The sequence below is a fragment of the Antedon mediterranea genome, chromosome 5 (assembly GCF_964355755.1).
Source record: "Antedon mediterranea chromosome 5, ecAntMedi1.1, whole genome shotgun sequence".
Classification (NCBI taxonomy): Eukaryota; Metazoa; Echinodermata; class Crinoidea; order Comatulida; family Antedonidae; genus Antedon; species Antedon mediterranea.
In genome coordinates this window covers 24,636,352-24,663,973 of record NC_092674.1, presented here as the reverse complement: position 1 = coordinate 24,663,973, position 27,622 = coordinate 24,636,352, and the positions used below count along the sequence as shown (strand labels likewise).

The following is a 27,622-nucleotide window of genomic DNA, read 5'->3' as shown; positions in this document are numbered from 1 at the left end:
TTAGATTTAGTTTTTATACTTACGAATAAAATGCAATATTCAGGCTTATATGTTAATAAATGTTTAATGTTATATCTGTAAAAAATGTGATTTAATTTTGATGAGTTGAAGAAACGTTTAAATGATTCGAACCAAAATTTAAAGAGAAATTGCCTTCATGCTTGGTCTCTGTACAATCACTGTGATCATTGGCACAGTCACTGTGATCATTGGCACAGTCACTGTGATCATTGGCACAGTCACTGTGATCATTGGCACATTCATTGTGATTATTGGCACAGTCACTGTGATCATTGGCACATTCACTGTGATCATTGGCAGTCACTGCGATCATTGGCAGAGTCACTGCGATCATTGGCACAGTCACTGTGATCATTGGCAGTCACTGCGATCAATGGCACAGTCACTGTGATAATTGGCACAGTCACTGTGATCATTGCCACAGTCACTGTGATCATTAGCTCAGTCACAGTGATCATTGGCACAGTCACTGTGATCATTGGCAGAGTCACTGCGATGATTGGCAGTCACTGTGATCATTGGCACATTCACTGTGATCATTGGCACAGTCACTGTGATCATTGGCACAGTCACTGTGATCCTTGGCACATTCATTGTGATCATTGGCACAGTCACTGTGATCATTGGCACAGTTAATGTCCCATCAGGCCATTCTCCAGTGGATATATCATTGAGTTATTAACATTTTACTGTCGGGAGTTTATCGAACTAGAAACTTTAAAAAAACAGAAGTGATAAATTCAGAAACAATAAGAACTACTAGGGTTTGGGAAAAATCCAAGCACTAAATCGCGCCGATCAATAAAGAAAAAACTATTGTTAGGCCTACTGGGAAATGTGTCTGTCAATATTCTAAAATTACATCCCAACAGATCAACCAAGAACAAGAAAATAAGTACAGTTCTGTATATATTTACTAGCCTAGATTTGGCAAACAAAAATATACATATTCTGATGTTTTAATAAAGATCTTCTTTTCTACGAGTTGATTTCTCCAACGATGTGATCCTCAAATCCATCACTTGGCGTTGAATGCCTGAAATACTCCAATAGGCGGCGCTGTTTCTTGATAAGCATAATGACAGCAAGAACTGCAACAAAAGCACCAACACAGCCCAGGGTAATACCAATAATTGCTCCCGCTGATAAACTGTCACCTCCATCCTCTGATTAAAAAATACAAACAAACTTTATTAATATTTAAAAATTTAAAAATATATATTTATTATAGAAAATTAATCATTAGGAGTATTGTCATTTATTGTTGAAAATATCTTCACAAACCAACATACAATGAGTGACAGGTACATGGAGGACAATTGACTCCCAGAAATAAATACGATATTTCAACAAATGATCAAACATCATCCAACACATTTCTGGCTGAAAATCATCCTCTCACTCGGTAATTACGCATCATAATGCACCAATATCACAATCACTATCTCCCTCCCCACCCAAAATCATCTCCATGCCCGTGGGTACATCAAGTATCCATGGCAATATTTCTTCATCTGATATTCTTCCAAATATTTTTCACTTTCAAGCAATTAAATTTACTTGTTTGAAAGTGAATAATTCTCTTCTTTTTAAAATATAGATTTTAATGAATTGCAAATTTGAGCAAGAAAGTTGTTCTTATAGTAAGCAATGATAATTTTGCAATAACAATTACAATTTTGAAAGATGTATTGTCCCCAAAAAATTAAGATTAATAAAATCAGACTTTGAATAGGTCATTTTGCAGTTTTATTAACGTTATTCATCTGTAGAAAAAAAATCAACAAAAATAATTATTTCAATTGTAAAAAGAAAAAAGGAAAAGTTAATTTTAACAAAAAAACATTGTCTGATAGGCAATTTAAGTATTTTTTGCACTTTAAATTACATTTTTTTTTTCGATCCACTTTATTGAATAACTATTATGCAACATTAAATGGGAATTTTCAACAACAACACATTTTTTTTGGGGGACAATACAGTATATCTTTAAACAATAGTTCATAGTTTGGAGCCTGTGTAGCAAAAATGTCAAATTGATCATACATTAAATGTCTGTATGTTTTTATTACTGTACATTAAACTTACTTATAGTGTCCCCTGTAGGAATCGTGTGTGGGTCATCTAGAAAATAATAAGTCAATTTTATAAATTAATTTCTTTCTAAAATGTTCTACAATAAATATTCATAGTTATTATATTACATAAATGCAGAGAATTTCAAGTTGTCTCCTGCCCAATTTTTTAAAAGTTAAAAAATGATCAAAAGGGCTTCTAAAGCTCTATCTACACTATCAACTAGTTGGACAAAAAAAGTGTGATGTGCCCTAGTATAGTGCTGATACTCCCGAATATGGTGGTGATATGACATCATGTCCATATAAGGCACATCACAATTTTTGTAACATAAAGTTTGATAGTGTAGATAGAGCTATAGAATCCTTCTTCGAAGGAACTCACATACCCTGTCAGCTTCATTGGTACGTCCCTGTTTTACATACTGTGTTTCGAAATGCAAGTTTTTTTTAAATATTAGGGACCTTTTGATTTGCCAAGACTTAGAACTTTGTACAGAATCGACCAAGAATCAACAAAATTGTGTCCGACGATTTGACAAATGTTGGCAAATCGAACTCAACATATCCAAATTGTACCTCTATGACGTCATAAGTCCTAGGTTGTCAATAAATCTGAAGCTCTCTAAACTCTGTTTACACTATTTATCAACCTTTATGTGAAAAATGTGCCCTTATTATAAAAAGCTGTCTAACTATCAAACTAGTTTGACAAAAAAAGTGTGATGTACCCAAATATGGTAGTGATATATCCAAATAAGGTAGTGATATGACATCATCATATCCATACTGTATTTGGGCACATCACACTTTTTTGTCAAACTAGTTTGATAGTGTAGACAGAGCTTTATATGGACATAATGCCATATCACTACCATATCTAGCTCGTGTGCACTTTAAAGAACCTAGTACATCTTTCGAGACGAGTAGGGGGTTACCCCGGTGTATTAGTACATCACAGCCACTGATCACCAACTGGGCCCTCTGGGAGACCAGTCTTTGACTGAAGAGGTTACCCAGTATAAATATATATTTCAATTCAATATTTCAATTCAATTCAATTCAATTTGGACACATCACACTTTTTGATAGTGTAAACAGAGCCTAATTCATATCATGTCTACTTACATTTGCTATATTTACAAACATATCCAAGCTGTCTGTTGCAGCTGAGGTCATTCCATGTACTCAATGCAATGTTTGTTTCTACGCAGTCTTCTGCTTCTCCTTCATATGTTCCAGTGGGTTCATTTGGAGCCCAGGGAAGGTAATCAACAGGGGATCCATCTGACCAACTGTAACCTGAATAGAGAAGAAAACCTTTATAAATTGAAAAAGAATATGCACTTGTGATCAACAGTACCAGGGGAAAATCCAGGATTTTGAAACAGCAGAGTGGTAACATATTTCATGTCTGTCAAAAATAGATATAAAAAAGTAATTCATTTTATTCATTTGGCATGCCAGCTCGGGAAAAGCAGGAAACCTACTGTCACCAGAAGGACATGCGGCTTTCTAGATAAATGTGTGCAACAGTGAATGTGTGTAAACTAGTAATAATAGACCCAAGCGCTACTCCTCTGGATCCGCCATTTAGTTTTGTGTATATCTAATGTCGACATAATAACATTTGAATATATTTCTGTGCTGCTAGAATGTTGCAGAGATATTTGCTGAGAACAAGCTCTTTACCGCTATTTCTGGAAAAGCAACTTTTGCCAATGGAACAATTAAATTCTATAGTTTCGCATTACACATCAATTATCAACACAAACACCCAGAGTACAAGAGAATGTTCATTCGGAAGTTTTGTAATGTTACAAACCCCAGAACCTAGGCTAGTTTAAAGATTAAATTTAAGCCAGGCTGAGGAATAAAAGAACCGTTCTACAGCACCTGAGGCTTCATCAGTCATAAGACCTATCCAAACTGAAGGCACCCTCTTAACAACCACATTGTTGATGAATTCCAATTCTTTGCTGCTATGTACACTGGCCAGGTGCGTATTGCGAAATACACTGCACTTGTACTCTGCATTGTGCCACGCAACTTGGTCATCAAGAAAAGCTTTGTAACAGTGCGCGCCATATGCAGACCAAGTCTCATCTGTACAGTTTCCAGGTGCTATTGATGGATATACCGGAGGCGTGGCTGATGAAGAAAAAACAAAGATCATGACAATGCTTATTTTGCCTCCATTCAATATATTTTACAGTACAGTAGAACCCCAATTTAAGGGACAATTTGTCATGTCCTGAAGGGGTCACCTTAAGAGAAGTTTACTGTATTTAATTATAATTGTATAGTAGACCTACGAAACATGATTTGGAGAGGTACGACACATGAATTGCAGAGGTACAACACATGAATTGTAGAGATACGACACATGAATTGTAGAAGTACGACACATGAATTGCAGAGGTACGACACATGAATTGCAGAGGTACGACACATGAATTGCAGAGGTACGACACATGAATTGCAGAGGTACGACACATGCATTGCAGAGGTACGAAACATGATTTGGAAAGGTACGACACATGATTTGGAGAGGTACGACACATGAATTGCAGAGATACGACACATGAATTGCAGAGGTACGACACATGAATTGCAGAGGTACGACACATGAATTGCAGAGGTACGACACATGAATTGCAGAGGTACGACACATGCATTGCAGAGGTACGAAACATGATTTGGAGAGATACGACACATGAATTGCAGAGATACGACACATGCATTGCAGAGGTACGAAACATGATTTGCAGAGATATGACACATGAATTGCAGAGGTACGACACATGAATTGCAGAGGTACGACACATGCATTGCAGAGGTACGAAACATGATTTGGAGAGGTACGACACATGAATTGCAGAGATACGACACATGAATTGCAGAGATACGACACATGAATTGCAGAGATATGACACATGAATTGCAGAGGTACGACACATGAATTGCAGAGGTACGACACATGAATTGCAGAGGTACGAAACATGATTTGGAAAGGTACGACACATGATTTGGAGAGGTACGACACATGAATTGCAGAGATACGACACATGAATTGCAGAGATACGACACATGAATTGCAGAGGTACGACACATGAATTGCAGAGGTACGAAACATGATTTGGAGAGGTACGACACATGAATTGCAGAAGTACGACACATGAATTGCAGAGATACGACACATGAATTGCAGAGGTACGACACATGACTTGCAGAGATACGACACATGAATTGCAGAGGTACGACACATGCATTGCAGAGGTACGAAACATGATTTGGAGAGGTACGACACATGAATTGCAGAGATACGACACATGAATTGCAGAGATATGACACATGAATTGCAGAGGTACGACACATGAATTGCAGAGGTACGACACATGAATTGCAGAGGTACGAAACATGATTTGGAAAGGTACGACACATGATTTGGAGAGGTACGACACATGAATTGCAGAGATACGACACATGAATTGCAGAGGTACGACACATGAATTGCAGAGGTACGACACATGAATTGCAGAGATACGACACATGAATTGCAGAAGTACGACATATGAATTGCAGAGGTACGAAACATGAATTGCAGAAGTACGACACATGAATTGCAGAAGTACGACACATGAATTGCAGAGGTACGACACATGAATTGCAGAGGTACGACACATGAATTGCAGAGATACGACACATGAATTGCAGAAGTACGACATATGAATTGCAGAGGTACGAAACATGAATTGCAGAAGTACGACACATGAATTGCAGAGATACGACACATGAATTGCAGAGGTACGACACATGAATTGCAGAGGTACGACACATGAATTGCAGAGATACGACACATGAATTGCAGAAGTACGACATATGAATTGCAGAGGTACGAAACATGAATTGCAGAAGTACGACACATGAATTGCAGAAGTACGACACATGAATTGCAGAGGTACAACACATGAATAACTCCAAGAATCTCATGAATTAGGGGAAATAATAATACTGCTTGGACAGGCCTGTAAATTTCAAAATTACCGTCTGTAACTTTGCAAATTGAACCGTATTTGTTTGCACATAGTGTATCATTCCATCTTCCATTAGGTAGCATCACTACACAGCCTCCATTCACATTCTTGACCGGTTGACCAATTGCCCAGTTTGTGTACGTTGTTGGCCAGCCATTAATCCATGTATATTTTCCATTTGACTAATAGAAACATAAAAGTAAAGTATTGTGGGTCTGGCAGTTAGACTAAAGCCCTTATTTTTGGATTGCAGTATGTACTGTATAAAACTTCGATATGTTATTGTATGTGACTGTTGTGGTTATATTTCACTGCAGCACTTATTTGACTTTTTTCTATTTGTGTGCTTATTTGACCATGATGGGTATTAGACTGTGGCACTTTTTGTCTCTGGTGATTATTTGACTGGCATTTACTAAGACTCTTATTTCATTGTGGGACTTACTCGTCTGTAGGACTTATTCAACTGTGGCACTTAACTGTGGTACATATTCAACTGTGGTAATTATCACCTGTAGTACTTATTCACCTGTGGTACCTATTCCAACTGTGGTACTTTTCAACTATGTAACTTATTCAACTGTGTTATTTTAAATTCAACTGTGTGACTTATTCAACTATGGTGCTTATTTGACTGTATTTGTAAAAGAAAAAAAGATGTTAAATGTACAATTTTATATTATTGTTACACGCACATCATCGTACTGCATGCCAATCCAGAGAGGAATGCCTCCTGTATCCTGACCGAGGAGTAGGAGATGGTTTTGCTCATATCCATTCGATACACTTGTTAAATGACCTCCAGATTTTGCACATGTTCTAAAAAATAAGTATATTTATTGTAATGTTAACAATTTTCTCTAGTACAGAGCAGTAAGTGTGCTAGGGTTAAGAGGGGAACACATGCTCGGTAAGAGGGGAACACATGCTGGGTAAGAGGGGAACACATGCACTATTGGGTAAGAGGGGAACACATGCACTATTGGGTAAGAGGGGAACACATGCACTATTGGCAAGAGGGGAACACATGCACTATTGGGTAAGAGGAGAACATATGCACTATTGGCAAGAGGGGAACACATGCACTATTGGCAAGAGGGGAACACATGCACTATTGGCAAGAGGGGAACACATGCACTATTGGGTAAGAGGAGAACATATGCACTATTGGCAAGAGGGGAACACATGCACTATTGGCAAGAGGGGAACACATGCACTATTGGGTAAGAGGGGAACACATGCACTATTGGGTAAGAGGAGAACATATGCACTATTGGCAAGAGGGGAACACATGCACTATTGGCAAGAGGGGAACACATGCACTATTGGCAAGAGGGGAACACATGCACTATTGGGTAAGAGGGGAACACATGCACTATTGGCAAGAGGGGAACACATGCACTATTGGGTAAGAGGAGAACATATGCACTATTGGCAAGAGGGGAACACATGCACTATTGGCAAGAGGGGAACACATGCACTATTGGCAAGAGGGGAACACATGCACTATTGGGTAAGAGGGGAACACATGCACTATTGGCAAGAGGGGAACACATGCACTATTGGGTAAGAGGAGAACATATGCACTATTGGCAAGAGGGGAACACATGCACTATTGGGTAAGAGGAGAACATATGCACTATTGGCAAGAGGGGAACACATGCACTATTGGCAAGAGGGGAACACATGCACTATTGGCAAGAGGGGAACACATGCACTATTGGGTAAGAGGGAAACATATGCACTATTGGCAAGAGAGGAACACATGCACTATTGGCAAGAGGGGAACACATGCACTATTGGCAAGAGGGGAACACATGCACTATTGGCAAGAGGGGAACACATGCACTATTGGGTAAGAAGAGAACACATGCACTATTGGGTAAGAAGAGAACACATGCACTATTGGCAAGAGGGGAACACATGCACTATTGGGTAAGAGGGAAACACATGCGCTATTAGCCAGAGGGAAACACATGCGCTATTGTCAAGAGAGGAACACATGCACTATTTGGTAAGAAGAGAACACATGCACTATTGGCAAGAGGGGAACACATGCACTATTTGGTAAGAAGAGAACACATGCACTATTGGGTAAGAGGGAAACACATGCGCTATTAGCCAGAGGGGAACACATGCACTATTTGGTAAGAGGGAAACACATGCGCTATTAGCAAGAGGGGAACACATGCACTATTGGGTAAGAGGAGAACATATGCACTATTGGCAAGAGGGGAACACATGCACTATTGGCAAGAGGGGAACACATGCACTATTGGGTAAGAAGAGAACATATGCACTATTGGCAAGAGGGGAACACATGCACTATTGGCAAGAGGGGAACACATGCACTATTGGCAAGAGGGGAACACATGCACTATTGGCAAGAGAGGAACACATGCACTATTTGGTAAGAAGAGAACATATGCACTATTGGCAAGAGGGGAACACATGCACTATTGGCAAGAGGGGAACACATGCACTATTGGCAAGAGGGGAACACATGCACTATTGGCAAGAGGGGAACACATGCACTATTGGGTAAGAGGGGAACATATGCACTATTGGCAAGAGGGGAACATATGCACTATTGGCAAGAGGGGAACACATGCACTATTGGGTAAGAGGGAAACACATGCGCTATTAGCCAGAGGGAAACACATGCGCTATTAGCAAGAGGGGAACACATGCACTATTGGGTAAGAGGAGAACATATGCACTATTGGCAAGAGGGGAACACATGCACTATTGGCAAGAGGGGAACACATGCACTATTGGGTAAGAAGAGAACATATGCACTATTGGCAAGAGGGGAACACATGCACTATTGGCAAGAGGGGAACACATGCACTATTGGCAAGAGGGGAACACATGCACTATTGTCAAGAGAGGAACACATGCACTATTTGGTAAGAAGAGAACACATGCACTATTGGCAAGAGGGGAACACATGCACTATTGGCAAGAGGGGAACACATGCACTATTGGCAAGAGGGGAACACATGCACTATTGGGTAAGAGGGGAACATATGCACTATTGGCAAGAGGGGAACACATGCACTATTGGGTAAGAGGGGAACACATGCACTATTGGGTAAGAGGGGAACATATGCACTATTGGCAAGAGGGGAACACATGCACTATTGGGTAAGAGGGAAACACATGCGCTATTAGCCAGAGGGAAACACATGCGCTATTAGCAAGAGGGGAACACATGCACTATTGGGTAAGAGGAGAACATATGCACTATTGGCAAGAGGGGAACACATGCACTATTGGCAAGAGGGGAACACATGCACTATTGGGTAAGAAGAGAACATATGCACTATTGGCAAGAGGGGAACACATGCACTATTGGCAAGAGGGGAACACATGCACTATTGTCAAGAGAGGAACACATGCACTATTTGGTAAGAAGAGAACACATGCACTATTGGCAAGAGGGGAACACATGCACTATTTGGTAAGAAGAGAACACATGCACTATTGGGTAAGAGGGAAACACATGCACTATTTGGTAAGAAGAGAACACATGCACTATTTGGTAAGAAGAGAACACATGCACTATTGGGTAAGAAGAGAACACATGCACTATTGGGTAAGAAGAGAACACATGCACTATTGGGTAAGAGGGAAACACATGCACTATTGGCAAGAGGGGAACACATGCACTATTTGGTAAGAAGAGAACACATGCACTATTGGGTAAGAGGGAAACACATGCGCTATTAGCCAGAGGGAAACACATGCGCTATTAGCAAGAGGGGAACACATGCACTATTGGGTAAGAGGAGAACATATGCACTATTGGCAAGAGGGGAACACATGCACTATTGGGTAAGAGGGGAACACATGCACTATTGGGTAAGAAGAGAACATATGCACTATTGGGTAAGAGGGAAACACATGCACTATTGGGTAAGAGGGGAACACATGCACTATTTGGTAAGAGGGGAACACATGCACTATTTGGTAAGAAGAGAACACATGCACTATTGGGTAAGAGGAGAACATATGCACTATTGGCAAGAGGGGAACACATGCACTATTTGGTAAGAAGAGAACACATGCACTATTGGGTAAGAGGAGAACATATGCACTATTGGCAAGAGGGGAACACATGCTGGGTAAGAGGGGAACACATGCACTATTAGCAAGAGGGGAACACATGCACTATTGGCAAGAGGGGAACACATGCACTATTGGCAAGAGGGGAACACATGCACTATTGGCAAGAGGGGAACACATGCACTATTTGGTAAGAAGAGAACACATGCACTATTGGGTAAGAGGAGAACATATGCACTATTGGCAAGAGGGGAACACATGCACTATTGGCAAGAGGGGAACACATGCACTATTGGGTAAGAGGGGAACACATGCACTATTTGGTAAGAAGAGAACACATGCACTATTGGCAAGAGGGGAACACATGCACTATTGGCAAGAGGGGAACACATGCACTATTGGCAAGAGGGGAACACATGCACTATTGGGTAAGAGGAGAACATATGCACTATTGGCAAGAGGGGAACACATGCACTATTGGCAAGAGGGGAACACATGCACTATTGGGTAAGAGGGAAACACATGCACTATTTGGTAAGAGGGGAACACATGCACTATTGGCAAGAGGGGAACACATGCACTATTGGCAAGAGGGGAACACATGCACTATTGGGTAAGAGGGGAACACATGCACTATTGGGTAAGAGGAGAACACATGCACTATTGGCAAGAGGGGAACACATGCACTATTGGCAAGAGGGGAACACATGCACTATTGGCAAGAGGGGAACACATGCACTATTTGGTAAGAGGAGAACACATGCACTATTGGCAAGAGGGGAACACATGCACTATTGGGTAAGAGGAGAACACATGCACTATTGGCAAGAGGGGAACACATGCACTATTGGGTAAGAGGAGAACACATGCACTATTGGCAAGAGGGGAACACATGCACTATTGGCAAGAGGGGAACACATGCACTATTGGGTAAGAGGGAAACACATGCGCTATTGGGTAAGAGGGGAACATATGCACTATTGGGTAAGAGGGGAACACATGCACTATTGGGTAAGAGGGGAACACATGCACTATTGGGTAAGAGGGGAACATATGCGCTATTGGGTAAGAGGGGAACACATGCACTATTGGGTAAGAGGGGAACACATGCACTATTGGGTAAGAGGGGAACATATGCACTATTGGCAAGAGGGGAACATATGCACTATTGGCAAGAGGGGAACACATGCACTATTGGGTAAGAGGGAAACACATGCGCTATTAGCCAGAGGGAAACACATGCGCTATTAGCAAGAGGGGAACACATGCACTATTGGGTAAGAGGAGAACATATGCACTATTGGCAAGAGGGGAACACATGCACTATTGGCAAGAGGGGAACACATGCACTATTGGGTAAGAGGGAAACACATGCACTATTGGGTAAGAGGGGAACACATGCACTATTGGGTAAGAGGGGAACATATGCACTATTGGCAAGAGGGGAACATATGCACTATTGGCAAGAGGGGAACACATGCACTATTGGGTAAGAGGGAAACACATGCGCTATTAGCCAGAGGGAAACACATGCGCTATTAGCAAGAGGGGAACACATGCACTATTGGGTAAGAGGAGAACATATGCACTATTGGCAAGAGGGGAACACATGCACTATTGGTAAGAGGGGAACACATGCGCTATTGGGTAAGAGGGAAACACATGCGCTATTGGGTAAGAGGGGAACACATGCACTATTGGGTAAGAGGGGAACACATGCACTATTGGGTAAGAGGGGAACATATGCACTATTGGCAAGAGGGGAACATATGCACTATTGGCAAGAGGGGAACACATGCACTATTGGGTAAGAGGGAAACACATGCGCTATTAGCCAGAGGGAAACACATGCGCTATTAGCAAGAGGGGAACACATGCACTATTGGGTAAGAGGAGAACATATGCACTATTGGCAAGAGGGGAACACATGCACTATTGGCAAGAGGGGAACACATGCACTATTGGGTAAGAAGAGAACATATGCACTATTGGCAAGAGGGGAACACATGCACTATTGGCAAGAGGGGAACACATGCACTATTGGCAAGAGGGGAACACATGCACTATTGTCAAGAGAGGAACACATGCACTATTTGGTAAGAAGAGAACACATGCACTATTGGCAAGAGGGGAACACATGCACTATTGGCAAGAGGGGAACACATGCACTATTGGGTAAGAGGGGAACATATGCACTATTGGCAAGAGGGGAACACATGCACTATTGGGTAAGAGGGAAACACATGCGCTATTAGCCAGAGGGAAACACATGCGCTATTAGCAAGAGGGGAACACATGCACTATTGGGTAAGAGGAGAACATATGCACTATTGGCAAGAGGGGAACACATGCACTATTGGCAAGAGGGGAACACATGCACTATTGGGTAAGAAGAGAACATATGCACTATTGGCAAGAGGGGAACACATGCACTATTGGGTAAGAGGAGAACATATGCACTATTTAGTAAGGGGGGAACACATGCACTATTGGCAAGAGGGGAACACATGCACTATTGGGTAAGAGGGGAACACATGCACTATTGGCAAGAGGGGAACACATGCACTATTGGGTAAGAAGAGAACACATGCACTATTGGCAAGAGGGAAACACATGCACTATTTGGTAAGAAGAGAACACATGCACTATTGGGTAAGAGGGAAACACATGCGCTATTGGGTAAGAGGGAAACACATGCACTATTTGGTAAGAAGAGAACACATGCACTATTTGGTAAGAAGAGAACACATGCACTATTGGGTAAGAGGGAAACACATGCACTATTGGCAAGAGGGGAACACATGCACTATTTGGTAAGAAGAGAACACATGCACTATTGGGTAAGAGGAGAACACATGCACTATTGGCAAGAGGGAAACACATGCGCTATTAGCAAGAGGGAAACACATGCGCTATTAGCCAGAGGGAAACACATGCGCTATTAGCAAGAGGGGAACACATGCACTATTGGGTAAGAGGAGAACATATGCACTATTGGCAAGAGGGGAACACATGCACTATTGGGTAAGAGGGGAACACATGCACTATTTGGTAAGAAGAGAACACATGCACTATTGGGTAAGAGGAGAACATATGCACTATTGGCAAGAGGGGAACACATGCACTATTTGGTAAGAAGAGAACACATGCACTATTGGGTAAGAGGAGAACATATGCACTATTGGCAAGAGGGGAACACATGCTGGGTAAGAGGGGAACACATGCACTATTGGCAAGAGGGGAACACATGCACTATTGGCAAGAGGGGAACACATGCACTATTGGCAAGAGGGGAACACATGCACTATTTGGTAAGAAGAGAACACATGCACTATTGGGTAAGAGGAGAACATATGCACTATTGGCAAGAGGGGAACACATGCACTATTGGCAAGAGGAGAACACATGCACTATTGGGTAAGAGGGGAACACATGCACTATTGGGTAAGAGGAGAACACATGCACTATTGGGTAAGAGGAGAACACATGCACTATTGGCAAGAGGGGAACACATGCACTATTGGCAAGAGGGGAACACATGCACTATTTGGTAAGAAGAGAACACATGCACTATTGGGTAAGAGGAGAACATATGCACTATTGGCAAGAGGGGAACACATGCACTATTGGCAAGAGGAGAACACATGCACTATTGGCAAGAGGGGAACACATGCACTATTGGGTAAGAGGGGAACACATGCACTATTTGGTAAGAAGAGAACACATGCACTATTGGCAAGAGGGGAACACATGCACTATTGGCAAGAGGGGAACACATGCACTATTGGCAAGAGGGGAACACATGCACTATTGGGTAAGAGGGAAACACATGCACTATTGGGTAAGAGGGGAACATATGCACTATTGGCAAGAGGGGAACACATGCACTATTAGCAAGAGGGAAACACATGCACTATTGGCAAGAGGGGAACACATGCACTATTGGCAAGAGGGGAACACATGCACTATTGGCAAGAGGGGAACACATGCACTATTGGCAAGAGGGGAACACATGCACTATTGGGTAAGAGGGAAACACATGCGCTATTGGGTAAGAGGGGAACATATGCACTATTGGCAAGAGGGGAACACATGCACTATTTGGTAAGAAGAGAACACATGCACTATTGGGTAAGAGGGGAACATATGCACTATTGGCAAGAGGGGAACACATGCACTATTAGCAAGAGGGAAACACATGCACTATTGGCAAGAGGGGAACACATGCACTATTGGCAAGAGGGGAACACATGCACTATTGGCAAGAGGGGAACACATGCACTATTGGCAAGAGGGGAACACATGCACTATTGGGTAAGAGGGAAACACATGCGCTATTGGCAAGAGGGGAACATATGCACTATTGGCAAGAGGGGAACACATGCACTATTGGGGAAGTGGGGAACACATGCACTACTGGTTAAGGGCCAGCTATCTTTGGTGGTATTTAGAATAAGAATAAAAACAAGAATAGGTGGGATTCCATAATATAGAAAAGGCTGATATCTCTTGCTTACTTCTCCGCTTCTTGGAAAGTTGATGCATCAGTCATAACTTTATAGCAGGCTCCATCAAAAACGCTAAATCCATCAGCACACGCTACGCCTACTGGTGTCGGTGAACCTTCACTGTCTGAAAAAAAAAATGTTGTAACTTAAGCTTAAGTAACGTAATGTAAGGTAAGTATAAAAAGTGGAATCATCACTATTGCAAGATATATGTCTACGGCACCAAGCTTACATCATCTGTTTCCACTTGTGACATGCAAGATTATGTTATTACGGCATCTTGCATCGATATATCTACGCCCTAGTGGGAACCATGGCTTTAAGCTTTTCATACAGAGAATCTGCAATTTCTCTATGACTATGGAATTCAAAATATAGTAATAATGTTGCTCAAATGTCAGTGTCACACTGAGATAGAGAGTCTGTTCCAGACAGGAAGCAGCAGTAGCAAAATCTCCATCATGACATTTAGTGACTTATATTTCAAGTCAAAGAATGACTTTTTTGAATAACTTTACCTCTTGGACGCTGACATATGACCCCGACCTTTGCTGAACAAGGAAGGTCATTCCATGCACCAGCAGGTTGAGAATTACCCGAATACATTTCAACACAATTCTCCTAAAAATAATAATATTACTGAGAGTTTTTAAAGCGCTCTTAAACTGCTATCTCACAGCACTATCAGACCAAATGTTATTTAGTGAACTAGTGAGTTTTCAGACAAATTGTATTAAGAATTTAGATTGATAAGATGTGAACATTTCAATTGATTATTTATTTTTATCTTGATTGTCAAACATGCAAACTACACAAGCAAGTTGGTAGGAGTGGGGAGCACTTTACAGAATGAGGAGCACTTTACAGAGTGGGGAGCACTTTACACAGTGGGGAGCAGATTACTGAGTGGGGAGCACTTTACAGAGTGGGGAGCACTTTACAGAGTGGGGAGCACTTTACACAGTGGGGAGCAGATTACTGAGTGGGGAGCACTTTACAGAGTGGGGAGAACTTTACAGAGTGGGGAGCACTTTACACAGTGGGGAGCACATTACAGAGTGGGGAGCAGTGGGGAGCACTTTACAGAGTGGGGAGCACTTTACAGAGTGGGGAGCACTTTACAGAGTGGGGAGCACTTTACAGAGTGGGGAGCACTTTACAGAGTGGGGAGCACTTTACACAGTGGGGAGCAGATTACTGAGTGGGGAGCACTTTACAGAGTGGGGAGCACTTTACAGAGTGGGGAGCACTTTACACAGTGGGGAGCAGATTACTGAGTGGGGAGCACTTTACAGAGTGGGGAGAACTTTACAGAGTGGGGAGCACTTTACACAGTGGGGAGCACATTACAGAGTGGGGAGCAGTGGGGAGCACTTTACAGAGTGGGGAGCACTTTACAGAGTGGGGAGCACTTTACAGAGTGGGGAGCACTTTACAGAGTGGGGAGCACTTTACAGAGTGGGGAGCACTTTACAGAATGGGGAGGAGATTACTGAGTGGGGAGCACTTTACAGAGTGGGGAGCACTTTACAGAGTGGGGAGCACTTTACACAGTGGGGAGCACATTACAGAGTGGGGAGCAGTGGGGAGCACTTTACAGAGTGGGGAGCACTTTACAGAGTGGGGAGCACTTTACAGAGTGGGGAGCACTTTACAGAGTGGGGAGCACTTTACAGAGTGGGGAGCACTTTACAGAATGGGGAGAACTTTACAGAATGGGGAGCAGATTACTGAGTGGGGAGCAGATTACTGAGTGGGGAGCACTTTACTGAGTGGGGAGCACTTTACAGAGTGGGGAGCACTTTTCAGAGTGGGGAGCACTTTTCAGAGTGGGGAGCACTTTTCAGAGTGGGGAGCACTTTACAGGGAGGGGAGCACTTTACAGGGAGGGGAGCACTTTACAGAGAGGGGAGCACTTTACAGGGAGGGGAGCACTTTTCAGAGTGGGGAGCACTTTACAGAGTGGGGAGCACTTTACTGAGTGGGGAGCACTTTACAGAATGGGGAGCACTTTTCAGAGTGGGGAGCACTTTACAGAATGGGGAGCACTTTTCAGAGTGGGGAGCACTTTTCAGAGTGGGGAGCACTTTACAGGGAGGGGAGCACTTTACAGAGTGGGGAGCACTTTACAGAGTGGGGAGCACTTTACTGAGTGGGGAGAACTTTACAGAGTGGGGAGCACTTTACAGAGTGGGGAGCACTTTACAGAGTGGGGAGCACTTTACAGAATGGGGAGCACTTTACAGAATGGGGAGCACATTTCAGAGTGGGGAGCACTTTACAGAGTCGGGAGCACTTTACAGAGTCGGGAGCACTTTACAGAATGGGGAGCACTTTACAGAGTGGGGAGCACTTTACAGAGTGGGGAGCACTTTTCAGAGAGGGGAGCACTTTACAGGGAGGGGAGCACTTTACAGGGAGGGGAGCACTTTACAGAGTGGGGAGCACTTTACAGAGTGGGGAGCACTTTACAGAGTGGGGAGCACTTTACAGAATGGGGAGCACTTTACAGAATGGGGAGCACTTTACAGAGTGGGGAGCACATTACAGAGAGGGGAGCACATTACAGAGTGGGGAGCACTTTACAGAGTGGGGAGCACTTTACAGAGTGGGGAGCACTTTACAGAGTGGGGAGCACATTACAGAGTGGGGAGCACTTTACAGAGTGGGGAGCACTTTTCAGAGTGGGGAGCTCTTTACAGAGTGGGGAGCTCTTTACAGAGTAGGAGGCACTTTACAGAGTGGGGAGCACATTACAGAGTGGGGAGCACTTTACAGAGTGGGGAGCACTTTACAGAGTAGGAAGCACTTTACAGAGTGGGGAGCACATTACAGAGTGGGGAGCTCTTTACAGAGTGGGGAGCTCATTACAGAGTGGGGAGCACTTTACAGAGTGGGGAGCACTTTTCAGAGTGGGGAGCTCTTTACAGAGTGGGGAGCTCTTTACAGAGTAGGAAGCACTTTACAGAGTGGGGAGCACATTACAGAGTGGGGAGCACCTTACAGAGTGGGGAGCACCTTACAGAGTGGGGAGCACTTTACAGAGTGGGGAGTACTTTACAGAGTGGGGAGCTCTTTACAGAGTGGGGAGCTCTTTACAGAGTAGGAAGCACTTTACAGAGTGGGGAGCACATTACAGAGTGGGGAGCACTTTACAGAGTGGGGAGAACTTTACAGAGTGGGGAGCACTTTACAGAGTGGGGAGCACTTTACAGAGTGGGGAGCACTTTACAGAGTGGGGAGCACTTTACACAGTGGGGAGCACTTTACAGAGTGGGGAGCACTTTACAGAGTGGGGAGCACTTTACAGAGTGGGGAGCACTTTATAGAGTGGGGAGCAGATTACTGAGTGGGGAGCACTTTACAGAGTGGGGAGCACTTTACAGAGTGGGGAGCACTTTACAGAGTGGGGAGCACATTACAGAGTGGGGAGCACTTTACAGAGTGGGGAGCACTTTTCAGAGTGGGGAGCTCTTTACAGAGTGGGGAGCTCTTTACAGAGTAGGAAGCACTTTACAGAGTGGGGAGCACTTTATAGAGTGGGGAGCACTTCACATATACATTTCTAGTCATAGGATAGCATACTCCCAATTTCTACACAAAAATCACAACAAACAAAGTTGAATGTCCATCCTAGTAATGAGTTCAAGTCATTTCAATGGAAAACGAGGACTAGCGTTATCCCACTGTTATACTGAAAATAATGTCTTTGATAATAAGATATCTACATACAATGAGACTAAATTAATATTATATACACATACATTAGCTCCACCATTGGGTTCTGTAACCATCCAGTGAGCATAAGTTAAATCTGATCCATCTGCATTCACAAACATTCCTTCAGAATCTCGGTCATTGATGCCAAGCCAAACAGGGTAGTCAATATCTCGCAGAAGGGTTATCAGGTAAGCTGGAATGTGGAAAAATAAATTACAAAAATAGAAGCGTTTATTTTAAACAGAAATTGAATGATACTGTACTTGATAGAAAGAAAAGGTGATCAATGGGTTTGACAAAATGTTTTAAAGTTGATTTCTTGACTATCAGATTTACTGTCAATTTCTATAGAATTCTATAATTTAGAAAATATATTAAAGAAAGGTGTAGGGTGCTCCTGTTGTTTCAGAGTATATTGATTTTGATGTTAATTGAATAAAAGTGATAATTTAGATATAAAAAATAATATTTCACTTTACTTTACTCTGATTTTTTTCTATCCGGGCTATACATACACTATCCACCAAACACTATATGACAATTATGATTATGATTATGACAATTATGATTTTATGATAAAAATAACAAACTAAAATATCAGACATATACCTTGATCATATTCATCATTAACAGCAACAAGTCCGCCGTTATTGCTTTCGCAAAATGCCTTTGAATCATTCCAAGCACGTTTCTCTTCGAAGAACTTGTAGCATTTATTTCCCCGTGTTGACCAGCCAGACGGACAGTATCCTGGCATCACCGTCGTAGGAACAACTAATGTTGTCTGAGCATCAGATGGACGTTTTTTACAAGCAAATGCACGAGTCTCAGAGCATGATTCATGAGCCATTTTTCCTGTATAATTAATTATTGAGATGCTTATCTCAGTATGTTGGTGGTAGTAATTTGGTCAAGACGCAACAACCATAAACTCCAGGTTAAAATCATATAGTGAACTTTTAAACTAAATTAATTAATTTAGTACCAAGTTCATTTGCTATTGCACACATATAATGGATAGCTAAATGAACATTCCTATTGTTGCCAATCTAAAAACAGCATACGAGTTTAATAGACATGATTATTTTTTTCATCTACAGTTGTCATAGCGTATGTGATCACTTTATTAATAACTGATCATAGGCATCTATGCATGCATACAAACTGTATTGACTAAACCCGTGTTTGTTGCCATGATGATGCCAAATTTAGAATAACTATTGATCAGTTAAATCACTGAATTGTTTGAAGAAAAATAAACAAAATTAGGGGTATCTACATACATACAAATACATATATACATATTTTTGATATTTATTTTTTCTTTATACTGGATAGCCTCTTCAGTAGTCTAAGACTGTACTCTCAGAGCGCCTAGTGCATATGATGAGTTTGTGACAGTGGCTGTAATTAAGCACAATTAATTATTAAATTTAATGTTGGCTAGGCTGGATAAAACCATTACTCCATGATAAAACCTACCTTCACTAGCTGACATAAGAATGCACCTATCATTGCCACGATTGTTGTTCGGTTGGTTAGCATCCCATCTAAAATAGTTAGTAACACTGCCGTCTGAATTCTGATAGCCTAGTTCACCTTGGTAATCTCGCATGCCAGTCCATATTTCGAAGGTTGGGAGCTTAGCAGCCTAATAGATTTAAATAAAAACTGATTTATATAACTTATACAAGCAACTGTAATCAGACATGAAATTATTATTTCAAAATAAGTTAGGAAATTACACTTATGTTTGGCTATATTTGGTCCAAATATAAATATTTGGGTTTGATCCAGCATGTTTACAATTGTGTTCCAAGCAAAACCTCCAATGATTCATTTACCTAATTTCTTAAGCCATTAGTCATGGTTCACTGCATTTAGGTAATAGCAAACTTATTTTGGACACCTCGCGAGGTTGTATAATTTCAGGCCGCTCGATTAAACAAAATTACATTTATCAATTTCCGGCTCAAATGTAAATGGGAGTCTTAGACAGCGACACGGTGGGGTTCAGGGGTGTATCCTTGATTTTTAAATAGGGGATGGGGGCTGAGACACCAAATATTTGAGCCATAGGCCCTTCCGCCTTTTTGCCAAACAAATAAATAAAAAAGTCCTGTTTATGCCATGACAGTGTTATAATATAACTACAGAATTAGAACATACCATTGATCTTATAAAGTTCATTTCTTCTGGACTATGTATTGATGCCAGGTCACTTGCTTCTCGAATGCAAACTTGTTCAGCTTCGGACCAGGATTTTCTCTTTGAATCATCATAGAATTTGTAGCATTGATTATTGCCTGGAAATGAAACCCAGCCTTCACCACATTCAGGTGCTAAAAGAAGGAACGTATGTCAATTGAGAATGTCGGTTGAGACCAATAGCGTAACGGCTATGAGTGCTCAGGGGCCCCTGAGCAGTGCCCAGAGGAAAAGACAGCCATTAAAATATGTTGAAAAAGGCCTACAGCATTGGTCTTAAACCAGGGGCCCCGAGTTTGAGGCCACTGGTTGAATCCAGCCTAGTAGACACCTCCTCTTGCCTTTTGGCCAGTCAGCAATAGTACTGGTTTCTAGTTTATTTTAGTTTTCTCTGATAAAGACTTAAACCTTGGGGTCCAGTGCACAGTACATATCTGGCTCATGTGCACTTTAAAAAACTCAGTGCATCGTTCGGAAGAGTTGTAGGTGATGTACTGCTGGTCCAACTCAACTGCTGTTTAGGGATAGACACATGGGCGTCGTTTGAAGGTACGTGCTTATCTGAAGTTAAATATTATAAAGCTCCTTCTACACTAAAAAAAAGGTGTGATGTTCCAAAATCATTGTGCTCATATATGTACATTTTTTGTCACATAAAGTTAGATAGTGTAGACAGACCTTTAATGAGCAAAATATAATATACTTACAAACAATTCCAGTTACAGATGGTAATGTAGTCTTAAGCCCATTGCCTACAAGAAATTTGAAAATACATGTAGCAATAATACCCATAATGCAGTAGTTAACTCTCAAAACGATTTGGAAATCACACACAATATTGTGTGAATGTAAGTATATGCCTCATAGTTCTTCTACATTGAAACAGTCAATATGTTATTGTATTAAACAAATGTTAAGGTAGAAAACGTTATACTCACCTCTTTTCATTTTACAAATCCAGTTTCTTTTCACACTACAGTCATTGTCAGCCCAGCCATTAGTGTTTTTGTCATAAATCATCTCTACACAGTTCTCAGTGTGATCATCATTATTTGGTTGACCAATAGCCCAGGGCAAGTAATCAACTGGACTGTCGTCACTCCACTCGTATCCTGCCCAAATATTAATAAACAGATTATTATGTGATCTTTATTATTTAGTTGACCAGTCGGTCAGGTATCAACTGGACTACTATCACTTCACTGATAAATAATAAAGTAGGTTCTGCTCGACCATACTTTTGGTGATAAACAAGTCTTCTCGGATAAGAACTTAAAACTGGAGGTTTAGTGTACACATCTGGCTTGTGTGTACACCGTGCAGCTTTCGAAAAGTATGGGTTACTCTGTTATTTATTGTTTGATATATATTTAAAAATACAGACAGAGGAAAAAAACTTACGCTCTTCAGCATCACGATCATTCAAACCAATCCAAAAGTTTCCAGTCCTGAAAAAAAAACCATAATTAAGATAATGATGATACTGCTCTTTCTAACCATATTGCCAATTATGTTTTATGCAAATTACTTCAATAGTAATTCACCTTACTTTTTAACCCAATAATACTTCACAAAAACACACAAACCTCTATTAAAGGGAAACCTTCATGACACCCAAAAAATGTCCCTTTAATCCACTAGTACTCTAAAGTATACGTAGTGTTAAAACATCTATTTTTCCTCATTATTTTCACAAGTGTCTTCTTAATAATGGGTGTCCCAAACGGCGTGATTCTACTGTATATTCAAGAAATGTCTAAAGCTAATTATCTATATTCTGATACATATTAATAAATAATAAAGAAAAAACAACTTGCATATTGTATTCAGTTTTAACTGATGATTTTACCCATTCTTCTTCCTGGTTGCTGTGGAAACTAGCGAGTTCTGAACCCATATTTCTGCAAACATCTAGCGCCTCTTCCCATGATAACCTTATGTCTTGTGGTATCACTGCAGCCTGAAAAAACAAATTAACTTGTTGCGTTCTGGATGTCGGGTGCTGTATAGACCTGACAGTAATGGTGTAATGATAATATTGAACTAGCATGTGATAGGCATGGGTTCGAGCCTATCTGTACCATACTGATTGTATCCTTAGGCAAGATACTGTATACTCATTGCCTCATCCTTTGGATAGGACATAAACCGTTGAGTCCTATGTATAGTGCATTGTAAAAAACTTGGTACAGTATTCGAAAAGAGTAGGGATCGTCTCCCGGGGTGCTGATCTGTCAAGCATGGTTCCCACTAGAAAGCAACTTAAGCAATTTGACCAATCACAAGCGATGGATAATTCGAATTGTCGCTTGTCATTCGTCAACTCGCTTGCATTGCGTCTCTAGTGGGAACAAAGCTTTAGGCCCCAAACGATATTCCTCAGAATAAAGCTTACCTGGTAGCAATGTGAACCGTACCCTGTCCATCCCACCAGGCAGTCCACATCAGATGGTTGTGTTGTCACCATTGGTGGCTTTGTGTAGCCATCACGTGGCTTCTCACAAATAACGCCAATATTAGATTCACATGACATGTCATCCCAGAATCCTACAGGCTTGCTAGTTACCAGAGCAACACAGTTGCTATCACCAGCAGCTGAAACACACAGTGGAATATGTTATACCCATTCTTCATTCAACACAAATGTAACATATTCTTTCATGGATATCTCCCAGGATAAATCTTACCTAGTAACGCTTAACGTAATGTAATCGCTGAACCAAAAACTTTACTGTACTTAGTTAGAAAGGTACACTCTTACATGTGTAAAGTAGATACAGCTGTGTTAGATCAATCTACCAGGCATCGCTATAGATTTTCAAAATTGTTAATTTGGCTGGTAGCCAAACTATTTTTTTCGATCTAATTTTTGGTCAAAGTGAACAACTATTATGTAACATTAAAATGACATAATCAACAAAACAATTTCAGGGGGACAATATATCTTTAATATACTACAGATATGGGAATCAAGACGTACAGTTTGGTTGTCCTTGATCCCAGTTGGTGTAAGTGACAGGTGTTCCATCGTCCCACTTGTAGGTTCCGGACGCACTCTTGTCATTGAAGCCTGTCCAGTACCACGAATGTAAACTGGATAACTGGTCTGTTATGAAAGCCTGTTCAAATCTGTGTTCATTCAAGTATAAAAATGACAATTTGACTGTTATGACAAGGAAAGCTTGAAATCAAAAAGTGTACAATCTATAATATTGGCAAGGGTTCGAGGCTCACTAGAGCTCTGAACTATGGAGTAAGAGCTACACTATCAAACTTAATGTGAGAAAAAAATATATGGACACATGACATCATGTCACTACCATATTTGGGCACATCACATTTTTGTCACATAAAGTTTGATAGTATAGCTTTACCCCATTGGTAGTCTTCTGACATAAGGACTATAAACAGTAGGTCCAATGATCATGTGCACTTTAAAGAACCTAGTACATCTTTCGAGAAAAGTAGGGGGTTACCCCAGTTTACTAGTATACACACAGTCACTGTCTCTTTATAAGCAATATTGTGACTGTGAAACGTTAGGATAGAATTGTTTTGATATTTGTGTTTCCATTACTGTTTTATATTTGTATGAGACAAGCACCATTATTTCCACTTCTTTTGTGGACGAAATAAATTTATATTATCTTATGGCGATGAAGAAAGTAAGCCTACAGTACACGTACGACCTACCTATTTGAAATGGAAACCATGTTAGCTTGCAGGTTCTGTTGGCACTTATTCCTACCATCATCCCAGCTCTGTGCTGTAGAATCAAAGAAGTAGCACGATGTACCATAACCTTTCCACCCCTAGAAAGTCAACATCAACAATTAGTACAAACCAATTTCAGGGCAATAACGGTATTGCACAGACGCAGGCTCATTTTAAGAGGCTTCTTAAGACATACTTGTTAAATAAAGCAATCCTCTTTTTTTCCCCATGCCACCTAGATTGTTTTAGATCTAGTTTAAGTAAGGCAGGAGGCGCCCGAGTCCGGGATGACCGAGGCAAAACTGGTGCTGACCAGGGTTCAATTAGACCGATCCCTGGTTAGCGACGAAAGGCATATTCCCTGACTTTGGTTTGGATTATTTTGTTTGCATGGTTGGAATCCCTTTTATTTATTAGTTTATGTACAGAGCTTAGAGGATAACCCAAAATCTGAATATAAGAAAATCGTAAAACACATAGCCACTTACAAATGGACAACCAGAAGATGTAGGTGGAACCAGTGTTATTGGAAGAACCTCTTTTGGCTTTTTACACACATAACCGAAAAAGCTGTCTTCGCAGTTTTGGTCATTCCATTTTCCAGCATAATACTTGTGCCCAGTGTCAAATACACCAGTCTAGGTAAATTGAGAAGCATTTAAAGAAGCTGTGTATTTTATTTTCTATTTATTTAATTGGTATAAAAAGACTCAAAAAGCAACAACTGCTAGTTGAAATGAAGAGCTTACATAGGAAAATGATAATTAATGGTCTACATAACATATTTTATATATTTATGTAATTTTCTTTAACATATATGAAGAAAAAAAAGTGCTCATGGCACTGACGCAGAAAGTTACAGCTTGAACAGTTTATTACCCAACAGATAGAAGAGATAAAATATCTCCTCAATCATCAGATGCAAGGCTCTGAATGGATCATAGAATGGTTACAAAGAACGTATAAGATATAGAAATACCATACATTAATTTAGAAATGAGTGATATTGTTGACTTACCGATGTATAGGCAAACACACAGTCTTCTGATGCCCCAGCCCAATTGTTAGGCTCATCGTGGTTCCAGTTAGTATATGTCACATCTGAGCCATCAGACCATTGGAAGCTCATCTGTGAAGTCTGGTCATTTAGACCAAGCCATACTCCAGGACTCTTCAAGATATCTTGAGAGAAAATATGGTATGGTATTTTGTTTGTATTTTGCTATTTATAGTGTCCTTTTCTCATGTTCCACAATGCTGTTTCATAAAATGCCCATACGTCACCATCACATTTAACAATAACATAACAAAATTAGCTATGCAATATTGGTACTACAACCAACAATAGGACATTTTCGATTTGAGTAAATTGTGAGTGACCAGCCACCATCACCAGTGACCAGCTACCATCACCAGTGACCAGCCATCATCACCAGTGACCAGCCACCATCACCAGTGACCAGCTACCATCACCAGTGACCAGCCACCATCACCAGTGACCAGTCACTATCACCAGTGACAAGCTACCATAAAATTCAAGATCATAAGAAAAATACTAACATCCATTCTCTGCGGATAATATAAGTGATTCAATATAATCCTGGGCATCCTGGTCTAAAACCCACGCCAGTCTTCCTCCGTTATCTCTACAGAAGGTTTCCGCATCTTCCCATGTTTTAAGATCCATATGTACACTATACATTAATCCTAAAACACAAAATATACCACCAATTAACTTTGCTATATTGTGAAATACAATGCCTATTTAGAATATGGCAAATCAATACATGATATCATATGGATGATTTTAGTAATTTAGATTCCTTTTTTGGCATAAATTACTTGGTTAAAGGTATTTATTATCGTCCTTAGTCAAGCTTAACTGGACACTGAGAAAACATGGAGTAGGCACTCAAATGATCCACGGCAGTGAGCAGTGCAGCACCTACCTAAATCAGTGCACCAAAAGACTACGCTGTTTTTCAAATAGAATTGATTGTATTTTTGCAGATTTCAATTTATAAATTGTACCCGCTTTAGTAAATATGCTGAGGAATAGCAATATAAAACTTTATAAATAAGAAAAAATATCAATTCAATTTCTTTATTGGTGCAAATGCCATCAAGGGCTAATATCCGCTTAAACATACTACATCATACAAACATAACATATAAAACATTTAAAAATGTAAAATTGTTGTTATCATACTATAGTTATTATTGTCATTACTACTGTTATTATTATTTATTATAATTGTTACTGTTATACATATTATTGTTGTAATGGGTACTTTTTACAGAAACTGTGGAGAATAATATTGCAAAAAATTGAAATAAGTATAATGTCCATATCAAAAACGTATTGTAAACTAAATTAAGGAATAAGAGTTGTAATGTAATCATTATCGACAAGGGGTTATTATAGCCTGGTTTAACTTAAGAAATGATTATGATGAGGTATTTGTGGTATATCAAACATTGAAAGAGATAATGAAAAAAGAGAATGACGATTGAGATAATATGACGTCCTCAAACGTCTTTGGTTTTCTTTTTTGTTTCGTTCTGTTGAGTGTAATGTTTTTGATAAAAGGAGAAAATAAAAGTTATTGAAAAAAAAAAAAAAAATATTATTGTTATAATTATTATAATTTCAAATAAAATTATTAAAGCTTTTCCTTTATTTCTGTTCGTACCTTTTGGGTTCTTGGGTGTTCCTGGGATATTCTCACAAATATAACCCTCGCCATTTGAGCATGTAGTATCGTACCATTTGAACTTATTTTCTTCAGAAGATCTAAAACATGACACACAGAAAAATGGATAAAAAACAATATATAATAGGCCTAATTATATACATTATTCATTAATACTGCAAATGATTTGGCCTAGTTCGCCAACTCCAGCTGCAACAGGGAGATTTTAATAGTGCACTATCGAGTCAATTTTCATGACATTCAAAAGATTCCTGATGTTCCATGATGTCAAGTTTAGTAGATGTATTAAAAACCTTATTTATGTGATTTCATTTTTACAGTTTTTTACATTTTTTTTTATCTGTATAATGCATTTAATAAAATTTTCAAATTGATATGGAATGAATTAAAATGTAGACACTTACACTAACATGACGCAATCCTCGCCTGGAAACTTGTAATTGTTAGGCTCATTTCCGTACCAGTGTGTATAGACCTGAAAGTCTGTACTATCGGGCGAGCCACCCATTACCCAGGTTCCTTCCTTTGCAATATCGTTTGATCCAAACCAATAAACA

General features: G+C 40.5%; 1 protein-coding gene across 1 annotated transcript; it reads right to left on the bottom strand.

The window, feature by feature from the left end:
• Positions 1 to 20: 20 nt before the first annotated feature.
• LOC140050016 (macrophage mannose receptor 1-like) lies at positions 21 to 27,622 on the bottom strand. Its single transcript, XM_072094999.1, has 24 exons — positions 27,470 to 27,622; positions 27,045 to 27,145; positions 25,912 to 26,058; positions 25,370 to 25,533; positions 24,840 to 24,989; positions 24,331 to 24,449; positions 23,618 to 23,766; positions 23,033 to 23,232; positions 22,455 to 22,597; positions 22,039 to 22,085; positions 21,576 to 21,749; positions 21,345 to 21,389; positions 20,599 to 20,771; positions 19,912 to 20,080; positions 19,039 to 19,284; positions 18,474 to 18,622; positions 15,228 to 15,330; positions 14,719 to 14,833; positions 6,829 to 6,952; positions 6,144 to 6,315; positions 3,993 to 4,247; positions 3,225 to 3,398; positions 2,110 to 2,145; positions 21 to 1,187 (listed from the first exon to the last, which is right to left on the bottom strand). Exons 1-24 carry the CDS (start codon positions 27,571 to 27,573, stop codon positions 1,000 to 1,002), a joined length of 3,447 nt encoding a protein of 1,148 aa, XP_071951100.1. The 5' UTR covers positions 27,574 to 27,622; the 3' UTR covers positions 21 to 999.